Genomic DNA, 19,456 nt, shown 5'->3' with positions numbered 1-19,456 from the left:
ATATTGTAAAATCAAAAGGTGTTGAATACTTTGTAGCTAGTAAAAGATTGCCTCATATTATTAGTAGGGATGGACGGGTCCCGAAATTTCGGGAATTTTTCGGGAAAAAAATATTCCCGATTATCGGGACGGGATTACATTTGACTCGGGAATTTTTCGGGACGGGATTTAGTCCGATCGTCGGAGATTTTTCCGCTTCGCGAGTGCCGATAACGCCGTTATTGCGAGCGATAGGTCCGCGAACGCAGGAGACGAAGTCATACCGACGATCGCGCCGTGACCGCGAGTCATGACGACGATCGCGCCGTGACCGCGGAGTCATGCTGACGATCGAGCCGTGATCGCGAGTCATACCGACGATCGCGCCGTGACCGCAAGTCATACCGACGATCATGCCGTGACCGCGAGTCATGACGACGATCGCGCCGTGACCGCGGAGTCATGCTGACGATCGAGCCGTGATCGCGAGTCATACCGACGATCGCGCCGTGACCGCGAGTCATACCGACGATCGCGCCGTGACCGCGGAGTCATGCTGACGATCGAGCCGTGATCGCGAGTCATACCGACGATCGCGCCGTGACTGCAAGTCATACCGACGATCATGCCGTGACCGCGAGTCATGACGACGATCGCGCCGTGACCGCGGAGTCATGCTGACGATCGAGCCGTGATCGCGAGTCATACCGACGATCGCGCCGCGACCGCGAGTCATACCGACGATAGCCCCGTGACCGCGGAGTCATACCGACGATCGCGCCGTGACCGCGAGTCATACCGACGATCGCGCTGTGACCGCGAGTCATACCGACGATCGCGCCGTGACCACGAGTCATGACGACGATCGCGCCGTGACCGCGGAGTCATGCTGACGATCGAGCCGTGTTCGCGAGTCATACCAACGATCATGCCGTGACCGCGAGTCACCGCGAGTCATGACGACGATCGCGCCGTGACCGCGGAGTCATGCTGACGATCGAGCCGTGTTCGTGAGTCATACCGACGATCATGCCGTGACCGCGAGTCATACCGACGATAACCCCGTGACCGCGGAGTCATACCGACGATCGCGCCGTGACCGCGGAGTCCTACCTACGATCGCGCCGTGACCGCGAGTCATGACGACGATCGCGTCGTGACCGCGAGTCATACCGACGATCGCGCCGTGATCGCGAGTCATGACGACGATCTCGCCGTGACCGTGAGTCGTACAGACGATCACCCCGTGACCCGCGAGTCACAAGTTACTATAGGTAGTTACCTGTAAATTGTTACCCATTTTTTGGTTTTTATAGATCAGTGCCACAAATGGTAAAAATTGATTTCGTATGTCTTTTTTTGGTAACTGCAATACAGTACTTTCTTTTTATGCACAGAAAAAAATCCCGTCCTGTCCCGAAAATTGGGAAGGAAATAAAAATCCCGTCCCGTCCCGTCCCGAACTAAAAATTCAATCCCGTCCATCCCTAATTATTAGGAACAATTTCAGTTCCAAAATGATTAATTACTTTCATCTACTACAATTTGAGAAAGAACAGAAATTGGTCAGTGGTTCCACCATCATGTAAAGTGACATCATTAGTAAATAAAAAGCTTTTAAAGACTAGGAATATCAATGAATTGTGGATATTTATTTTTTATAGGCATGTACTGTGGATGCGATACTCCCTGGTGTGGATTGATGTCCGCACTAGTGAGTACTACGACTATCCGCAGTACTATCCTCATAATTAGACCGATTCATTAATACCAAGGCAAAAATATAGTTCGGATTCCACTATAAACTGTAGGTCTCTTAGTTGCCATTAGCTGTATGGGCTATTAATTAACAGCTGTGTCTAAGGAATATGTCAGCCTTTGTCACTAACAAGACTTCAAGATCGCGCCACTCATCATACACTCATCCTTCACTCATGTTAGGGTTAAAATATGCACATAGTGGCGTACCCATCTTAAATATTTGATAATTGAATAATTAATAATTGATAATGTTGGAGATTCTTGTATCAATATAATGTAAATAAAAAGTATAATTTCCTAATTAAATAAAATTCTCACTATTCTTAGTAAGAGCTACTATTATGTAATATAAAATACATTTTGGAAGAGCCAAAATTACACTTTTATCTTTATCTTACCATGGCATTTGTTTTGAATGCAAGCATGGCTGGATTTGCAATTCTTGTTACTGCGGCAGCCGAGCACACACACACTGTTGACACAAGCCTGTGTGGGCTGACACTGTGAGTGACTCACACAGGGCAGTTGACACTTGTTGGCTACACATCTCTCTCCTTCAGAACAATCTTCCGACTTGCGACACAAAACTTTGCATTGACCATCGATACAAATGTCTCCGTTGCAATCGATATCTGATGTGCAGCTGAACAACTCCCTCAAACAGCCTTCAGCTGCATTCTTGGTCAGAGGAGTGAACTTAGGTAAACAATCACAAACAGGTTTCCTGTCGATAACATTGCACAGAGTGTTAGGACCACATGCCCCGTCACAAGGGTTCATGCACTTTCCTCCGACACAAACAGACTGATCAGGGCAATCTCTGTTACCGTTCGGGCAGTTCCCTTCAGGCCAACATCCTTCTGTGAATGGATCGCCGACATGATTTGGAGGACACTTACAAGTATGCCCGACAGAAGGTGTGGATTCGCAAAGTGCTGTAGGATGGCAAGGGTTGGGACTGCAAACTTCAGTAGGAACACATTCTACATCTGGAATCGGATTGGCCTTGAATCCGCTGGGACACTGACAAATTGATTTGTGATCTTCAGGTATGCAAACTGCATTGGCTCCACATGATTCCTCTTCACAAACATCGATGCAAGTGTGGCTGAGTCGGTTACAGAGTTGATGAGAAGGGCAATCCTTGTTGTAGACACAAGGTACTGCTTGACATCCTGAAGTGTTGGGATCTCCAGTGAACAAGCCCGGTGGACACTGACATTGTGCCACGTGGTTCTTGGCTACACAGACAGCTTGGGGTCCACAGTTGACTTTATCACAAGCAGGCTGGCATGTTAATGTTCCAGTTTGTGAGTCCAGTCTGCATGTGTCAGTCTCAGGACACTGCCCATCTTGATTACACTGGTTGTTGATGGCTAATTTACATCCTTCTCTGTCGTTAGGGTTGCCTGTAAACCCTGGCAAACATTGGCAATGTCCAGCGTGATTAAAGGCAACACAAACTGCATTACTCGGGCATGTAAATTCCAAGCAGATTCCAGAACATTTTAAAACACCGAGAGGATCTGGTATACATTGTGCTGTTTCCAAACAATCTTCATTCGTAGAGCAATCCGGCAATGAAGGTTTCTCACAAGAAGATGTGACAGGGTTCCATTTAAAACTGGCTTTGCATTGACAAACCGGATGGCTTTCATTATCGAGAGAACATACTTCGTTTTGACCACAAGCGACGGTAGCACATGGATTAGCACAAACATTAACTCCATTAGTGTCAATAGCACAGATCATTCCTGCTTTACAATCTTCATCTTTGGAACATTCAGCTGCTGTCAAAGTTCTCTCTGGCTGACAACCGATAGTTAGATCTCCTGGGTCACCTGTGAAGCCGTCAGCACAGATACAAGATGATCTGTGTTGATCAGTAACACACAATGCATTAAGCCCACACTGTAACTTGCTGCACGCGTCTACACATTTACGCATGTTTTTGCTAAACTGAAAGCAAATTTCAGCACTCTTGCAGTCAAAGTCATTGCTACACTGGCCTTCCACCTTGCAGCCACTCTGGATGTTGTTGGGGTTTCCTGACAGACCAGGAGGACAAACACACTTTCCATTGACACAAGCAGCTCCTGGGCCGCACCGCACTCCATCACAACGGTTCTTGCAATGACCTCTCTTACAAGTGAATCTGTAAAAAGAACATGTAAATTACTTTAAAACTATGTATTATATATTATATTTATATGGTTGTAAAGCTTATAAAATGGCGCAGTTTTTAACATATTCCGACACTTTCTTGTATACAGGGTGTGAAAAATGCAATGGACCATTGTTTTTTAAATTTTTATCAAACATCTTAATTTTTATCTTTGAATCTATTTACAATGATACAACTGATCCTCCGTTATTTTCTATTATTCTTGTTCAAAATTTAATGTAGAATACGAAAATGACATTATCTACTCAAATCCATATACAGGTAATTGAGAAATCGCTGTATTAAGTTTAAAAGCATGGTTATTTTTTAAAAACATACAATAATTTTTTGGGAAGCTAATTTTTAGACTTGGAACATTTGATATGCATCATCACACTTAATTTACTTTGTACATACACCAAATAATTTTTGTCACACTGAGTACCAATCACCCTGTATTTCTTTATTCAGACGACCCAGAGGCCATTCCATCATGAAATTGGAAATTTATCAGTATGCTGAGTTCGTTGCTAGGTATACATAATAATTAATAGAAAATATGTTATTTATTTATAACCTCATGGTAAGTAATTAAAATAGTGAGAAACATCCAACTTACCCAGAAGGACAAGGTCTGTCATTGCTGCAAGTGCAAGTGAGAGGGTCTGAGCAAGGCTGACGAACAAGTTGTAGACAACCAGTGAAGGGGTTGCCTGCGTAGCCATCAATACATCGACAATCAAAGCTGCCAGGCGTGTTGATACATACAGCGTTATTTCCACAAGCATTTCCAACGCATTCATCCACATCTGTTGAATAAATATTTACATTTATACTTTTTTTTCTACCCATTACTACAAACAAGCTTTATGGAATGTTTTCTTTTGTCCAATTCTGATATCTAAAACCGTAGTTACTCAAACATGAAACATGAATTGCAGCTAACCTTCACACTTGATATGAGGGTTGCCTCGGAAGCCAGTAGGACAAGAGCAGACGACACCGGTCGCACTCTCCTTGCACAACGCCTCGGGTGCACAGACTCCAGAGTCACATGATACTGGTCGCTTGTCTTGCGGACCACATTCCTTGTAGGGATTGCCTGAAGTGCTGGGGTTGCACACACATTGGTTAACGGCTCCATACTCACAGTGGGCGTTGATGCCACACATGGGGGTACATGCTGGTGGCAGTGATGCTGTCAACAAAACAGACCAAATGGTTCAGTTATTTGTTGTTGATGAGTTGTTAAAACTGTAACATTCTCTTTTTTAGACCTTAATCTATTCTTCTCCCCTTTTCAATCAATGACAATTACAGAACAAAACTAGTGCTAACAGAATATTTGTGTAATATGAATAGCATTGTTTAGTTCTAATTTCAATCTGATTAAATTAAGCTTAGATAATTGAAAAAAATATAGAAAAAGAAAATGGAATACAGTAGACTCCCTCTTTTTTGGACACCATTTAACCGGACATCAGTTTAACCGGACTACACTCCGCAGAAATGACATCTCTTTAACCAGAAAATTTTTATCAGCACATCGGTTTAACCAGACTAGATTGGCAGGAAATGGGCGGTACTGAAACGACTGTTCTCGTGGGTAAGATTTGAGACCACTGATCACATGTCTAAATACGTAATAATCGTTATTGGCTTATACAGTATGCATTCAAACGGTCCGTTTTAACGAGTTTTTGGGGACGTCAGTTTAACTGGAAAACCCGTTATCCTGACTGGCCTCGGTCCCGAGGAGTCCGGATATGAGGGAGTCTACTGTATAGTTCTATTAATAATCAGCATTAAATAATAACAGTTGATTTATTTTTATTTTTTAATGCCTGCAATGAGAATCCACTAGCAATATTGCTGATGCGCATTAAGCTAATTATATATTTGTTTCAATTAAAGAATCAATTATACATTTTTTTTACTACTTATAGAAGGTAGTAGGACCAACATTTTGATAATTTAAATGGTAACAAAAAATGAACAGAACAAATTTATCCTACTGGTGTAGTTGGTGGATGTTTGACTCACGTTGCATGCACAGCAGATCTGGGTTGCCCACAAACAGTGGTAGACAGACACACTGGTTAGTGTCAGGGTCACAGGTAGCTCCGACTCCGCACACCACACCCTCACAACGCTCCTTGCACCTGCCTCCGATACAGACGGAGGGTGGAGCACATGGAGTAGCAGCAGAGCACACGTCCGGAGCACAGTAGCCTCCGGGGAACGGGTTGCCTCTATAGCCTTCCACACACTTACATGTTGGTCCTGACGTAGTGACGATGCACTGAGCATCTCGTCCACAAATCACTCCTTCACACACTGTCATACAAAAGTTATATTTTAAATTCATTCAAGTATGTAACAATATTTTTTATAAAACCGATCAAATTAATTTGGTTTAACATGCTCTGATAAATGACATTAAAATTTAACAATGCAAACATCAAGTTATGTCAAAAGGCTTAGATAAAAACTACTATCAATTTTTTTTTTTTTTTTAATTTCTGAATTAGCGTAGTTCTGTCTGAGGTACTCACTTGACACACACTCCCCGTGCTGGTTCTCGTGGAAACCTGGGTAGCAGCGACACCACGCAGCATGGTTCTCAGGTTCACAGTATGCATTGACACCACATGGTAGAGTGTTGCACGGGTTGACACACTCGTGGTTGACACAAGCCAACTGACCAGCACACTCATCATCTACTGTACACTCCCCCTTCGGGGATATTGTGCCAATACCTGGCAACACAAGCAAATAAGTACACAATCAGGCTAGGCCTATGTAAATTATATATTTTCAAAACTCTGTATGGAACATGTCAATGTTACGCCTAAATTTTTCTGTAAGCAACAATCGGGAGTTTGTGGAATTAAAATTTTTTTTTTTATGTTGTAGCCTACTTAAAAATTATGTTTTGTTTAACTCTACATGAAATAGTATTATAGTCCAAATTTATCCACAAAACATGGTTATTTATAGATAAAACACCAACATTCGGACCCATTGGTTAAAAACAAATAAAAGAAATAACACTTATTTTTCATCTGTTTTAGTTTTATTTTAGAAATTTGGAATTAAATGCCAACAGATTCTTCTGAATCAGCCATAGAAGGGGCAAAATGCAAAACATAATGTTTCAAATGGCTATGATATGTGACACAGTTAAGTTGTGCATCATTTTCTTCTTCCTAAATCAAATTAAAAAATAACTTACATCCTCCTCTGTAGGGGTCTCCAGTCATGCCATGGGGACAGATGCATTTGAAGCCTCCCTTCTCGTTGATGCAGCGAGAAGCGTATGCACAAGGGTTGCTGGCACACTCATTGACATCCACACAGCCATGGTGGGGGTCTCCTTTGAAGCCAGGTAGACACAGGCATTGTGGTGGGTCTGTGGGAGAGCACTGAGCGTTCATCCCACACGGGTACCTCTCACATGGGCCTAAAAAATTAATAATTGTAAAAATGTTCATAAAAACACATAAATGAAAGCTTCAACAGTTAAAACAACAACTTAATATAAATAGACTTACATACCTTAGGTTATCAATCCTAATTTAGACTTAAGCGACTAGTTTTAGGAAAAACTGTTACATTTTCAAGCCCTTGCTTCATAAAACATTAGAACATATATTGTCTTTGTAAATACAAATACACAAAAATACAACATTTAATACACAAGAACACAGATACATTTAAATAACAAAAACTAATGTGCGGCCGGCCATAACTCACATGGTGACGTACATGATGCAATTTAATTAATGTATATTCTCTAAACCATACTATTTCCTGAGTCCCAAAAACAGATATTGCCCAAAAGCCAGGTTAAAATTTGTTCTGGACACTGGTCAGGTGGCTAAACCATCAACTCACTGGACAGTTATACGGTGCTGTTTACTGAGTGTCAATGTATCAAATACTCACTTTTACACTTGTTAGCGTCAGTGGCATCAGTGAAGTAGGGAGGAGGACACACACACTCCCCGGGCTGCACACATTGCTCATTGGCTCCACAGTCACTGTGTGTGACACATTTGACCTGTGCAGGTGAGCAGAACCGTGTCGGGTCACCACTGTAGCCAGGTGGACACACACAAGTGAACCCTTGCGGCTGGTTGATGCACTGTGCTCCATAACCACACACCTGTCCGTGACCCGCCTCAACACACTCATCTATATCTGCAAGTACAACAAATACAAGTTTAATCAAATGCTGTTAACTGTAGTGTTTCATGTGTTAAATCTGGCTGTTAGGGTGTTGTTACATTAAAATATCACTTGATAAAACTACAAGAAAAGTTGCCAGTAGTTACAAACCTTGGCATGTTCCATCGTCAGCAGGCCTAGAGCCCTTTGGACAGGCACAGTAGCTGACTCCCCCTGATATGGTGATACACTCAGCACCTGGAGGACACTTGCCCTTGGAACAGTCAGCTAGTACACACTCCCCTCTCACCAGGTGGTACGGTGGCTGGCATTGGCACTCCACACTGTTGCATTCTGAACACATGGATAAATGCTACTGGTTATCGTTTCCTTGATCTCATTTAAGGTGATGAACTAAATCTTACTAATATTATTACAAGTATGAAAAATTGTGTGTTTGTATGTTTGTTTGAAGTTCAATCGCTCATTAACTACTGGACGGATTGGGCTGAAATTTGGCACGATGATAGCTCACATTCCCGTTTAACATATAGGCCTATTCTTATCTCTAAAATCCTTTCGGGCTCCGCCCCAGTGGCTCTGTAGTTCCTCATGTTAACCTTATGAGTATCTATTATACTATTTAAGTGATACAATCAAATTTTATGTAAATGCTTATGTCCATTTACCAAATAAAAATATAGGCATATGGCACATCAAAGTAGAGCTTAGAGTGTGTAGTTTTGCCAAAAATTATTGGTATGGAAAAATTTCTCAGGGGCTCTGCCTCATAGGATGATTTCCAAAGAGCTACGTTTGTTATGCTCCCAAAGTTTGAATCATTTAATTGAACTTATTTAATGAAACAGCTGGGCAATGCAATTAATCGGTGTTTGTTTATTTACTCGAAAAAAAAAGATGCTTGTGGTGCTAGAAAATGCATGCATTATTTAGAGGGTTATGTTCGACAAAGAAAGGTTGTACAAGTTTTGTAAGAGTATTGCTGAGAGTTTAATTTGTAATTTATATAGTTAGCTACATGTTAAGAGGCATGACTAAAATTGAAGAATTGTCTTAAAACAACTCATTCATGAAACAGAAACATTAATATCAAGTAATTTATGTTATTGCTACACTAAGGTATTTTGTCATATTCTTTTGGATGGCTGCTATTGATCACTATCACGCACCTTCACAAAGAGAAAATGGATTGCCATTGTATCCTGGAGGACACTGACACTCGTAGCTACCAGGCATGTTCTTGCACACAGCGTTGAGGCCACAAGCAGGCTTCTCATAGCTGGGGCTGCACTCGTTGATGTCCTTACATTTGCCTGTTTTGGTGTCTCGGATGTAGCCGCTCTGACAGATACACACATTATGGCGGAGGTATTCATCCGTCACACAAACCTCCGTGTCAGAGCAAGGCAACTGTGGACCACACGACTCAGGTACCTGAACACATAATTTATTCAACTGTTATAGAATCACTCAAAGAATGTCTCAATTTTATTAGTTTTAAAATGTATTTTTCTATAGAATATTTTGGTTCTATGATGTTCACCATTGGAAGCACGGGTACAGCAGCTAGTAACAGTAACCATACCTTGAGCTGAGAGCAGCCATCCTTGTACGGGTCACCAGCAGCTCCTCCAGGGCACTGACAGGAGTAACTGCCAGGCTCATTGTTGCAGACAGCTCCAACAGGACAAGGGTTGGTGAGGCACTCATTGACATCCACACAGCCTGAGCTCTTACCAGTGTAGCCAGCCCGACACAGACATTGTGCTTGGTTGTTGATGAGCATACACTGTGCATTGGGGCCGCAGGTCACGCCCTCACATGGGTCTGTTTCCAACAAACCACAACAAATGAGAATGAAAACAACACTAACAATCTTAAAAAAGACAACTCTGCCTCATAGTGCATTAAAAGATCATTTATTTACCCTCAACAAGTTTTCCGCATTCTTCTTTGAATATTGCCTCTTTAAAATTATTCAAGAAAGGTAGGTATAATGTTTACCATAATTGCATATCTCCTTATTGGTCTTGCCCCTACCAAAAATAGGCTACTTTCTATTCACTAGTGGCCAAATAATGAATTTTCTTTTACATCTTTAGCTCAGTTTACTTACACCTTAGGAGCCTACTAATATAGTAAATAGGTAGTATATATTATAAGTTTAAATTGAAGGTCTTTATAATGGAAAAACTAAGACCTTATAAATCAAAGACTTTACGGCAAGTATCTACTAGTGAATTAAAATGAAACCTGAACCTTAAACTCAAAAGTTAAATAATAAATCTCCAGAAATATTATACATATTTTCAAGGCCTTTTTTAAAACAGTGTTTAGACTTGCCAAATGTTGTTTTAGCGAATTTCCCATAAGAGGAAAAGCTATAACCGTAGGTCTCATGGTAAGACCTAGACCCGGGGCTAGTGATATGTCAAAACCGAATCTTAAATCTCAAAACTTTGGAAAAGTTTCGGTTATCCGAGATTCGATCACAGAGTTTCAAGGTTCAAAGTTTCGAAATTTGAAAATTTTGGCAGTTTTATTTTTGAAACTGCTGAAATTTTTTTGCGTTATTATTATTGTTTTTAACACTGTTTCCACACAAGCCACAAGCTGGTAGCAATAGAGCAAACAGACCACCACTAACAGTAATGAAACAAGTAAATTGTATTCTGAACTTCAAAAGGCATATTCAAGTCATACAAGGGTAACTGGAACAATGTACAATTCAGTTTCATATCAATAGTCACTAAACACAAAGAAATATTGACCACTAAAATGTTCTAATTAATCTTATATTCATGTTTATGTTGGTGTTAGGAGTTTAATTTATTTTAATAATGGTTGTTTATAAATAATTAACTAGGCCTATGTTGTATTGGGTTTTGAGATTATCAGTCACATATTTATGTTACAGTATTATGTCAGGGTCAGGAGTCGATCTCTTTTCAGTTTTTATTGCATACTTAACATTTTATTATTATCTGTATTTTTTTAACCTTGGCCTTTGTAACTAGCTAAGTTAACAAGTTTCACGTTTAGGTATTGAGATTCGAGATTCTGGATTTGATTTTTTTAAGTTTCGGTTTTGGTTTCGAGATTCAAAATTTCTGGTTTTGACTATCACTACTCGGAACCGATTTACTTTTTCGTATTGAGGTCCCCAGAGGCCAAAAACACCTCCTTTCAAGTTCATACACTGTATAATACATATTTTTTACTATATATCTTAATGTGTCCGTTAGCGCGATAACTCAAGTAAAAATCATACGCATTGAGATTTTCATGACATTTGGTATAAACGTGTAAATCTACCTTTATTTGAACTAGTTTGCAAAGCCGCATGATGATTATGGTCTAAAAATAGGGTTTTTCAATTGTTGGTTCTAAAAACAAAAAACGTAACATTTCACAATTTCAAACAATTTTGTAAAGCTTAAAATAAGATATAGTTTAGTATATTGTAGCGTTGTTATATGCCTAACAGTTACGGAGATTATTTAAAAAAATTCACATGTAAAAACGTTACTGTATATAAAACATGTCACTCTTATGGAGAATAAATAACCGTTGCAGCTTGCTTCTTTATGGATAACATTTTTGATGAAATTTGGCAATTCTGTTTATTTCACACTAAGCTATCAACATTTCAATAAAAAAAACACACCTCATTACCTTTCCTGAAGCAGCAAACTTCAATAGGTACTCTTTAAATTAATGTTATTTAAATAGGAAATAAATCTGACAATTTTAAGGGAATATTTAAGTAGAAATCCAGCCAGGTAAGTGGAAATTCGCTTGGTTGCAGGTTTGCTGCTGTGGGTATAATAATTATTTAACCAGTATTTTAGTGGTTCATGTTGAATATCTGTAAAGGAGTCCGTAGGAAAATGTGTAAGCCTTGATAAGGAATCTTCCGCAAATTATATTTAAATAAGTTAAATTTTAAGAGTATGAAACATACGCCTGCACTCATTGCCGATGTTGGGGTCAGGGCAGTAGCAGCGGTTCTCAGGGTTACAGATAGCGTTGCCAGGACAATCTGTGTTGGTCTTGCATGTAACGATGGTGACACACCTCACCTCCGGGGAGGGATCTGGGAGTGTTCCGTCAGGACATTGACAGGTGAATGATCCGGGAGAGTTGGTGCATACAGCACCTGGACCACATGTGTCTGCTCGGGAACACTCGTTGATGTCTGCACAAACACAATACATAAATAACAAGTTTTACAGCCTAGTTCATCCAACTGAGGGTTAATGTAAGGCATAATACTATACATGTAAAATAATTTCATAAATTTCATTTCATATAGTTTCATTTCATAAGTTTTGTGAAAACTATTTGAAATAGGACTATAAAAATAATAGGCCCTAAATAAGATTATGCATGCCATTCAATATTCCAAAGCATTTCTGTTAATGATTTTGGAGTTACCTCTCTTTAATGGACATAATGAAGGATTGCATCGTTTGAAATATAAACATACTGTTATACATACAATGTGTTTAATGCCCTCAATGTGTTTGAATGTATAACTTTTAACAAACTTACCAAAACATTGTTTGAAGGCGTTGCCAGAAAACCCAGGCTTACACTGACAATTGAAGCCTCCAGGAGTGTTAGAACATATTGCATTTACACCACAGCGGCCAAATGGTCCATTGATTTTGTCACATTCATCAATATCTGCAAATAGATGATTTATTACAAGTTGGAAAAGCTAGAAACAAAAAATAAATAATAAATAATTGAAACAAAATTAATCTTCATCAGGTGTTAATAAGCCTAAAATTTAGTGATTTTATCCTTACCAATACAGCCAGCAGCAATGTCCAGTGGATTGAAAGTCCATCCGTCCTCACAAATACAGTACGTCTCGTTTCCATCAGGCTTGCAGAAGGCGTGTTCACCGCATGTAACATCTTTGCATGGTTCTGAAACAAAAGAACTTTCATTTAGACATTATCTTAACATGAAGTTGAAACATGTATCTGGCAATTTTTATTAATTCTTACATTGATTTTATATTTGACAGCGCAAATTTTCTAAATGTCTTTTGAACTAAAAATCAATGTTATTTGAAATTAATGATTTGTGTATGAATATATTTTTTGAACCAGCAAATGAAACCTTTTGCAAATTTCTCGTTTAGCCCTAGAGTTGACACTGGTGTATTGCTGTACTGGCACAGGGATATTATTAGTTATATAAAACATTTTAAAACCATTATAAAAATTATAAATAATAATATAATCATGGCTTAGTGTACAGGTTGACAATTGAGTCTTAGGAGTTTTTGTTTTTTTTTGGGTGTTAAAACATTAGACAAACAATGTTTTTTCATACATATTAATACAAAAAGTATTAGAACCATCCATACTTATAAAATGTATCTATAAGCATAAAAGAGGATGTGTAGATTTGTATATTTGTTTGTAATATATATTTGGCAGTGATAAACTCAGACCCCACTGGACCGATGGCCACGCAACTTTGTACATACACGTAGAATTTCATTGAGTAGGTTTATACACCATCAATTTTGTGATAACTTTCAGGGCTTCGCCCTGGGACAGTCTTAAAGGTACCATATCAGGGATTTTTATAGAATTTAAGTTAGATTTGTTACTAACAAAACATATGAAAGTAAAATTAAATTCAGGTGATGTAAATTAATGGTATAATGTTTCATTCTGCTATTTAATTGTAATTGTGTAACATCATAGAACAGAACCAACTTGTTTAATTGAAACAGCTGTTAAGATTCATTAATTCCATTTAAATATGAGTACTCATAAGGTTAACATGGGAAACTCCAGAGCCACTGGGGCGGAGCCCGAGAGTCCGATCAGAATAAAAACAGCTTAGTTTTCCTATTTAATGCCTAAAGAATCAGTGTACCAAATTTCAGCCTCCTAGGTAAATGGGAAGTAAGAGAATTGGTGATGAGTGAGTGAGTGAGTCAGTCAGTGAGGGCTTTGCCTTTTATATATTTAGATATTTGAATTTTTATTTTATTGAAGAATAACTCGGAATCTAATGAAAAATTGATAACATGTGTAAAAAAATGTCATACAAAATCTGTAAAATATCTTACTTATATTTTCTCATACTAATAAATTTTTCTTGGATCTCAATTTTTGATACCTTATCCTGGCCCTCTCTGGGTATGCCCATGCTTCAGGCTTCAACTGATTAATAGGGGTTTTACTGGGGAAGTGTGAGATAAAAAAAATGTTCAATCGGTTCCTAGAAAGATGCTCGAGAGGTACTGTTACTCCTAAAGCTTGCGGCTGCGAATATCACATATTTTTTTTTTCAAACAAATGCGCCCGGAGAAAAACTCTGTGGTGTCACCTACGGAGGGTTAAGAAAAACATAAATATGGAACCCTGCGTTGGCGCCGTATATCCGGCGTTACCAGATCGGCAGCACCCCTATGCACCGTACATATCCGGCGCTCGGTGGTCCTATAGGGTTAATCAGATTACTGTTTGTAAAAAAACTTGATATACAGATGACCAAAGTTGAAATACTGAAGAAAGGTACCATATAACAATATATTTTAAATGGTATGATACTGTAATAGAAATAAAATTAAAGTCAATATTGATTTCCATCATTATGATACATATATTGACTGATAATATTTGGCTCCTAACCTTTACAAGACATGGTGGGGGGAGCCCCAATATATCCTGGTGCACAGTGGCACTGGAAGCCACCGGGCGTGTTGGTACATGTTGCGTGAGGTCCGCAAGGCTTGGCTCCACATTCGTCCAAGTCCACACACACAGAGCGTTGCGCCTTGAATCCTGACTGACAGAAACACTGACCCTCCACACACTCTGCGTTGTTGACACAGTCAAAGTTGCTCTTGCATAACACTGTCACATCCACCTGTAAACAGAAGCACTGTAGAGTTACTTTATACATTTTATTATTATCAATTATCATCAAATATGAAAGAACCAAGTTTTTTATTGTAAATACTTAAATATTTCGTATGTGTTTCGTGTTATGTGTCCTAAATGTGCTGACGACTTCATCCACGGATGAGAAGACTGTATTTTAACGTTCCTACAACCTGAAGATGTGCTCGCTAAGCAGCACGAAACGGCCATAGTTATTTTATAACTTAAGGATCAATCGACGCAACAGGTAAATTAAACATTTTATATTTGCATTATCTTGATCCAGAGGCTAACCGATCAAATTAATTGTTTCAGGGATATACTTAAGTTCATTAGGGAGGAGGTTGTAAATAAAATTATTTAAAGAACTACAGTATTTTTAAAATTAGTGTACAAACTACTTCACACTCATAATGAATAACACACTCAGTTATTCATTAACCCAGTTCAATGTTTGAATAAATCTTAGAAACTTTATTACTCTTATGATGAACATAAATCTTTTCTATAAATGGAGTATGGAAAAGGAATCATTGGTTAACATGATTTATTAGTTGCCATTGAAGTTAGATTATAGTGAAGCTTTGATGTGTATTTTTACCTGTTCACAAGCAATTTTCGGGTCAGGCTTGGCCGAGTACCCCTGAGGACAGGCACAGTTGTATCCAGGCACAGCGTTTTCACACTTGGCGTTTGTGCCACAAGGCCGATCCAAGGCAGTACACTCATCAATGTCTGCGGACATAAATGTGTTTAAGCATTTGATTCCAAATTGTTAAGAACTCTATAGTATTTTTTTTACTCAAGCTGCAAGTTCAAGGAAAATAACAAAACTGATCTTGGAAAATGAGATGAAACTTACCAATACATCCTTTGAAAGGATCCCCAGTGTAATCTTCCTTGCAGGAACATGTGAAGCTTCCAACAGTATCTGTGCACACTGCATTCGGGCCACACGGATTTTGTTTGCATTCATTGATATCTAAATTGAAACAGAATTATGCTGTTAGTATAAATTTAAAATATTATATTAGTCTATTTTTTTTATTTTTTGGGGGAATTTTTATTAAATTGAAATAGATTAAATGTGTCTAGAAATGGTTAAGGATAATCTATCTTAAAATGTGCAGATATTTCAGATACATCTATGTGCAATCAGACTGACATAATAAAAGCATGATACAAAGTAAAAACATTTAATGTGTATATGTATATTATTTGTAATCAATAACTATTTTTTTATTTCAATAACTGTATTAAAGAAAACAATTTTAATTTTAAAAAATGACATAGGAAACATAAAAACTACAAATACATTGTAAGGTTTCATTCAGCAAAGGTGCGTTGTAAAGAAACAAGAAAAGCATCTGCTGAGTTTGAAAGTGAAAAGAGTAAGAACAGGAAAGAACTGAAGTACATTTTTTTCTCCTGATTTTAAATAATAAAATGAAGATCGTAGTTTCTACCACCCAACCTCAATCACCTAAACAAGTAATTTCATAACCATTTAAAATGTCAATGAAATCATTAGAAGTTCATTTTGTTTAATTTCTAAAAGCAACTTTTTAAAGAGTAAAGTGTGTGTAGTAAAAAATACTAACTAAAGAAGACAGTTTATTTGCTCACCTGATTTCCTTGGTTTTGTTAAAAAGCCAGGAGATTTTACCTTCGAGTAAGCTGTTGAAAAAGAAAGGCTCCCAGACACGAAAAGAGAGAGAGGAAAGCTGAGCAAGACAGAAACATAGACACAAAACACACAAAGTAGGCGTGTTTTGTGGAACAGAAATTAACACATAAAAATTAGTGCAGAAACTGTTCTGACTGCAAAAACTAGGAAACTCAAGACTAATAATAGTGGTGAATAAATTCTGAAAGAACATATAGTATCACACGTATCTCAACTTGAGAAATAATTTTTGCAGTCAATAAGTTAAAGGTAGCCGTAGGACAATATACACATAAATGCAAGAATACAAGGCTAAAAGGTATGAAACGAATAATACATAAAGGTAGCAATAAAGTCAGAGGTGTTTGCTAATGTCAGTAAACACTTGGCAAACAAAATGTGCGACATACAAAGACATTCAAAGCAAGAAGCATATAAAGAAGCCATCCAATTTGAAGTAAAACACAATTCTATATGTGGCTGTTTTTTAAATCAATGTATATAGGCTATTAATTGTAGCTATTGTTTATAGTTTTAACAGTTGCATCTTTGATTGGGGTTTTTCAAAATTTATAAGATTAGGAAATAATTTTGCAGCCACATACATTTGTTACCCATCATTTGGATTTTGGTAACTTTTGTGGTAAAAATTAAGTTTTTAAAAGCAGAATTAACTTGTAGGTACATTTATATAAGCCTACTCAAAAGTTGTGAGGTTTGTCGTAATCATACAATGCTGTACAATTGTCATGTTACCAAAATCCAGACTTTTATACCCTACAAGCAGAAACCAAAGTCAGTCATTACATGAGAGACAGTTGCATTGAATGAGCTGTAATGTACATTCATTAACTTTCAATTAATTGTAAAATTACCACTTATTTTATTTCTTAATGCAATGACTGAATTTGGTTTCAATAAAATTGTTATAAGTTAGGTGGTAGCGTATTAGGTTAATTCCCAACTAACTTTGGCAAAACGTATGGCCTTGTCCACTGAACCCCTGAGGACATAAGCATTTGAACGAGCCAGGGACATTGAAGCACTTTGCGTTGACACCGCATGCGTTGGCTCGTCCACACTCATTGACATCCACACACTCGGTCTCCGCACGGCCGGTGTGGCCCGGGGGACAGACGCAGGAGTAGCTGCCGTTGGTGTTGACACACTCAGCGTTGATGCCGCAAGGTGACGAGTCACACTCGTTAATATCTAGTGATTATGACAGCACCAACCCTCGGTTAATAAACACAAGCAATATATGTACATGAGCAGGAACAAGCACCATTATTATAGATAAGACCTAAAACATTTAAATAAATATTGTGAAAGTTATGAATTTTTAGTTGAAATGTGATGTTTAAAGGATCACTTTCTGTTTAAAAACATATTTTATAGGACCCATGTTCTTTAAAAAAGCTACAAAAAAATCATTTGATAATGAGTTGTTAGATTTTATTAGGATGGTTTCAATAAAAAACAATAAGCTGTAACAAAATCCCATGCCAATCTACATACAAGATTAATTAATTTGCAACAATTTCACTTTCTACTAATTAACTAATGTTTTAATCTCATTATATACAATACACAACAAGTACATCCTAAAACAATTTCCTAATGGTCCATTAAACATTTTTGTTTTTATAGAGCTAAAATTTCCAAAATGATTAGTAACTTTGATATAAACTAAATAATATTACATAATCATTATATCTGAAACAATCGAGGACTGATTAGTAACACTAATAAGCTGTAACTAATTTTTACAAGGAAATTTACATTTTGAATGGATACAATCTATCCATTTACCTGAGCAGGAATGCATAGGGTCTCCTATACTTCCTGGGGGACAGTCGCACTTGAAGCTTCCGGGCAGATTAGAACATTGAGCATTTCGTCCGCAAGGGTTTCTAGCACACTCGTTGACATCCACACACCCTTGGACCACCGGATCTCCCTCGTAGCCCAGAGGACAAGCACAAGTGTGACCTCCGGGAACATTGGTACACAAGGCTCCAGGTCCACAAGCACCTTCGTATGAGCATTCATCCACATCTTCACACTAGTGACACACACCATAGCCATTAAGTTCGCTTATCTTTACTTAAGAAGGGGATTTTTGTATGTACGGGGATAACTAACAATATTAAGATCCTAGCTTGAACGAAATTGCAGTTTATTAAAAATGTTGAAGTGTAATCATTCTTAAGGTTTTCCTTGTTCCCACACAAACATTTTTAACGGTTTTTGTAAACCAAACTCTGGTCTTGTTGGCTCATATAGCCTATTAGGTTAAAAATAAAGATATCCAAGCATAGGCTTACATTTTTAATAAAATGTTGATATACAGTAGAACCTTGTCCTCGATAAGAAGTATCTCAAGGGGATTAGGAAAATAGTCTTGTTATCATGTGAATAATATGATAACATTATTAGTATTGTTTATTGTTATAATCTAAATATAGCCTAATAGGCCTACATCTAGTATTTTACTGTATATTTAAATAATCTGTCATCCTCTTGCCAAATAAATGAACGTAACAGTGTTTATAGCATGACGCATAGTATGAATAAGTAAACCCTATATGTATGTCATTTAATTTTTATCTAAATTAATGCTGAATTTATTTGTGTCACAAACGCTGAATGTTTACAGCTGTTTATTTTATTTATATTTATATTTATTAATTTTGCTTCCAACGGTCCAAACAAACCAATTTACAATTATGTTTACAATACATATCCAATGTTAATATATCTAAGGGTCAAACCAAA

At 38.0% G+C, this 19,456-nt stretch overlaps 1 protein-coding gene across 1 annotated transcript in view; it reads right to left on the bottom strand.

Annotated features, from left to right (window-relative positions):
- LOC128991085 (uncharacterized) overlaps positions 1–19,456 on the bottom strand; it is a 346,794-nt gene that overhangs the window by 244,151 nt on the left and 83,187 nt on the right. The window contains exons 8-25 of the mRNA XM_054414044.1: positions 18,491–18,743; positions 17,648–17,890; positions 15,875–15,994; positions 15,614–15,747; positions 14,761–14,998; positions 12,910–13,032; positions 12,650–12,784; positions 12,060–12,293; positions 9,681–9,922; positions 9,265–9,529; positions 8,246–8,428; positions 7,853–8,107; positions 7,140–7,367; positions 6,460–6,663; positions 5,948–6,241; positions 4,851–5,102; positions 4,524–4,713; positions 2,139–3,895 (exon numbers count right to left, since the gene is read on the bottom strand). Of these exons, the coding sequence (XP_054270019.1) occupies positions 2,139–3,895; positions 4,524–4,713; positions 4,851–5,102; positions 5,948–6,241; positions 6,460–6,663; positions 7,140–7,367; positions 7,853–8,107; positions 8,246–8,428; positions 9,265–9,529; positions 9,681–9,922; positions 12,060–12,293; positions 12,650–12,784; positions 12,910–13,032; positions 14,761–14,998; positions 15,614–15,747; positions 15,875–15,994; positions 17,648–17,890; positions 18,491–18,743 (5,350 nt within the window). The remainder of the gene's footprint in view (positions 1–2,138; positions 3,896–4,523; positions 4,714–4,850; positions 5,103–5,947; positions 6,242–6,459; positions 6,664–7,139; positions 7,368–7,852; positions 8,108–8,245; positions 8,429–9,264; positions 9,530–9,680; positions 9,923–12,059; positions 12,294–12,649; positions 12,785–12,909; positions 13,033–14,760; positions 14,999–15,613; positions 15,748–15,874; positions 15,995–17,647; positions 17,891–18,490; positions 18,744–19,456) is intronic.

The sequence above is a fragment of the Macrosteles quadrilineatus genome, unplaced genomic scaffold (assembly GCF_028750875.1).
Source record: "Macrosteles quadrilineatus isolate MER2022 unplaced genomic scaffold, UCM_ALF_1.0 Scaffold_1__1_contigs__length_201487025, whole genome shotgun sequence".
Lineage (NCBI taxonomy): Eukaryota > Metazoa > Arthropoda > Insecta > Hemiptera > Cicadellidae > Macrosteles > Macrosteles quadrilineatus.
This window is presented reverse-complemented; position numbering and strand designations above follow the sequence as displayed.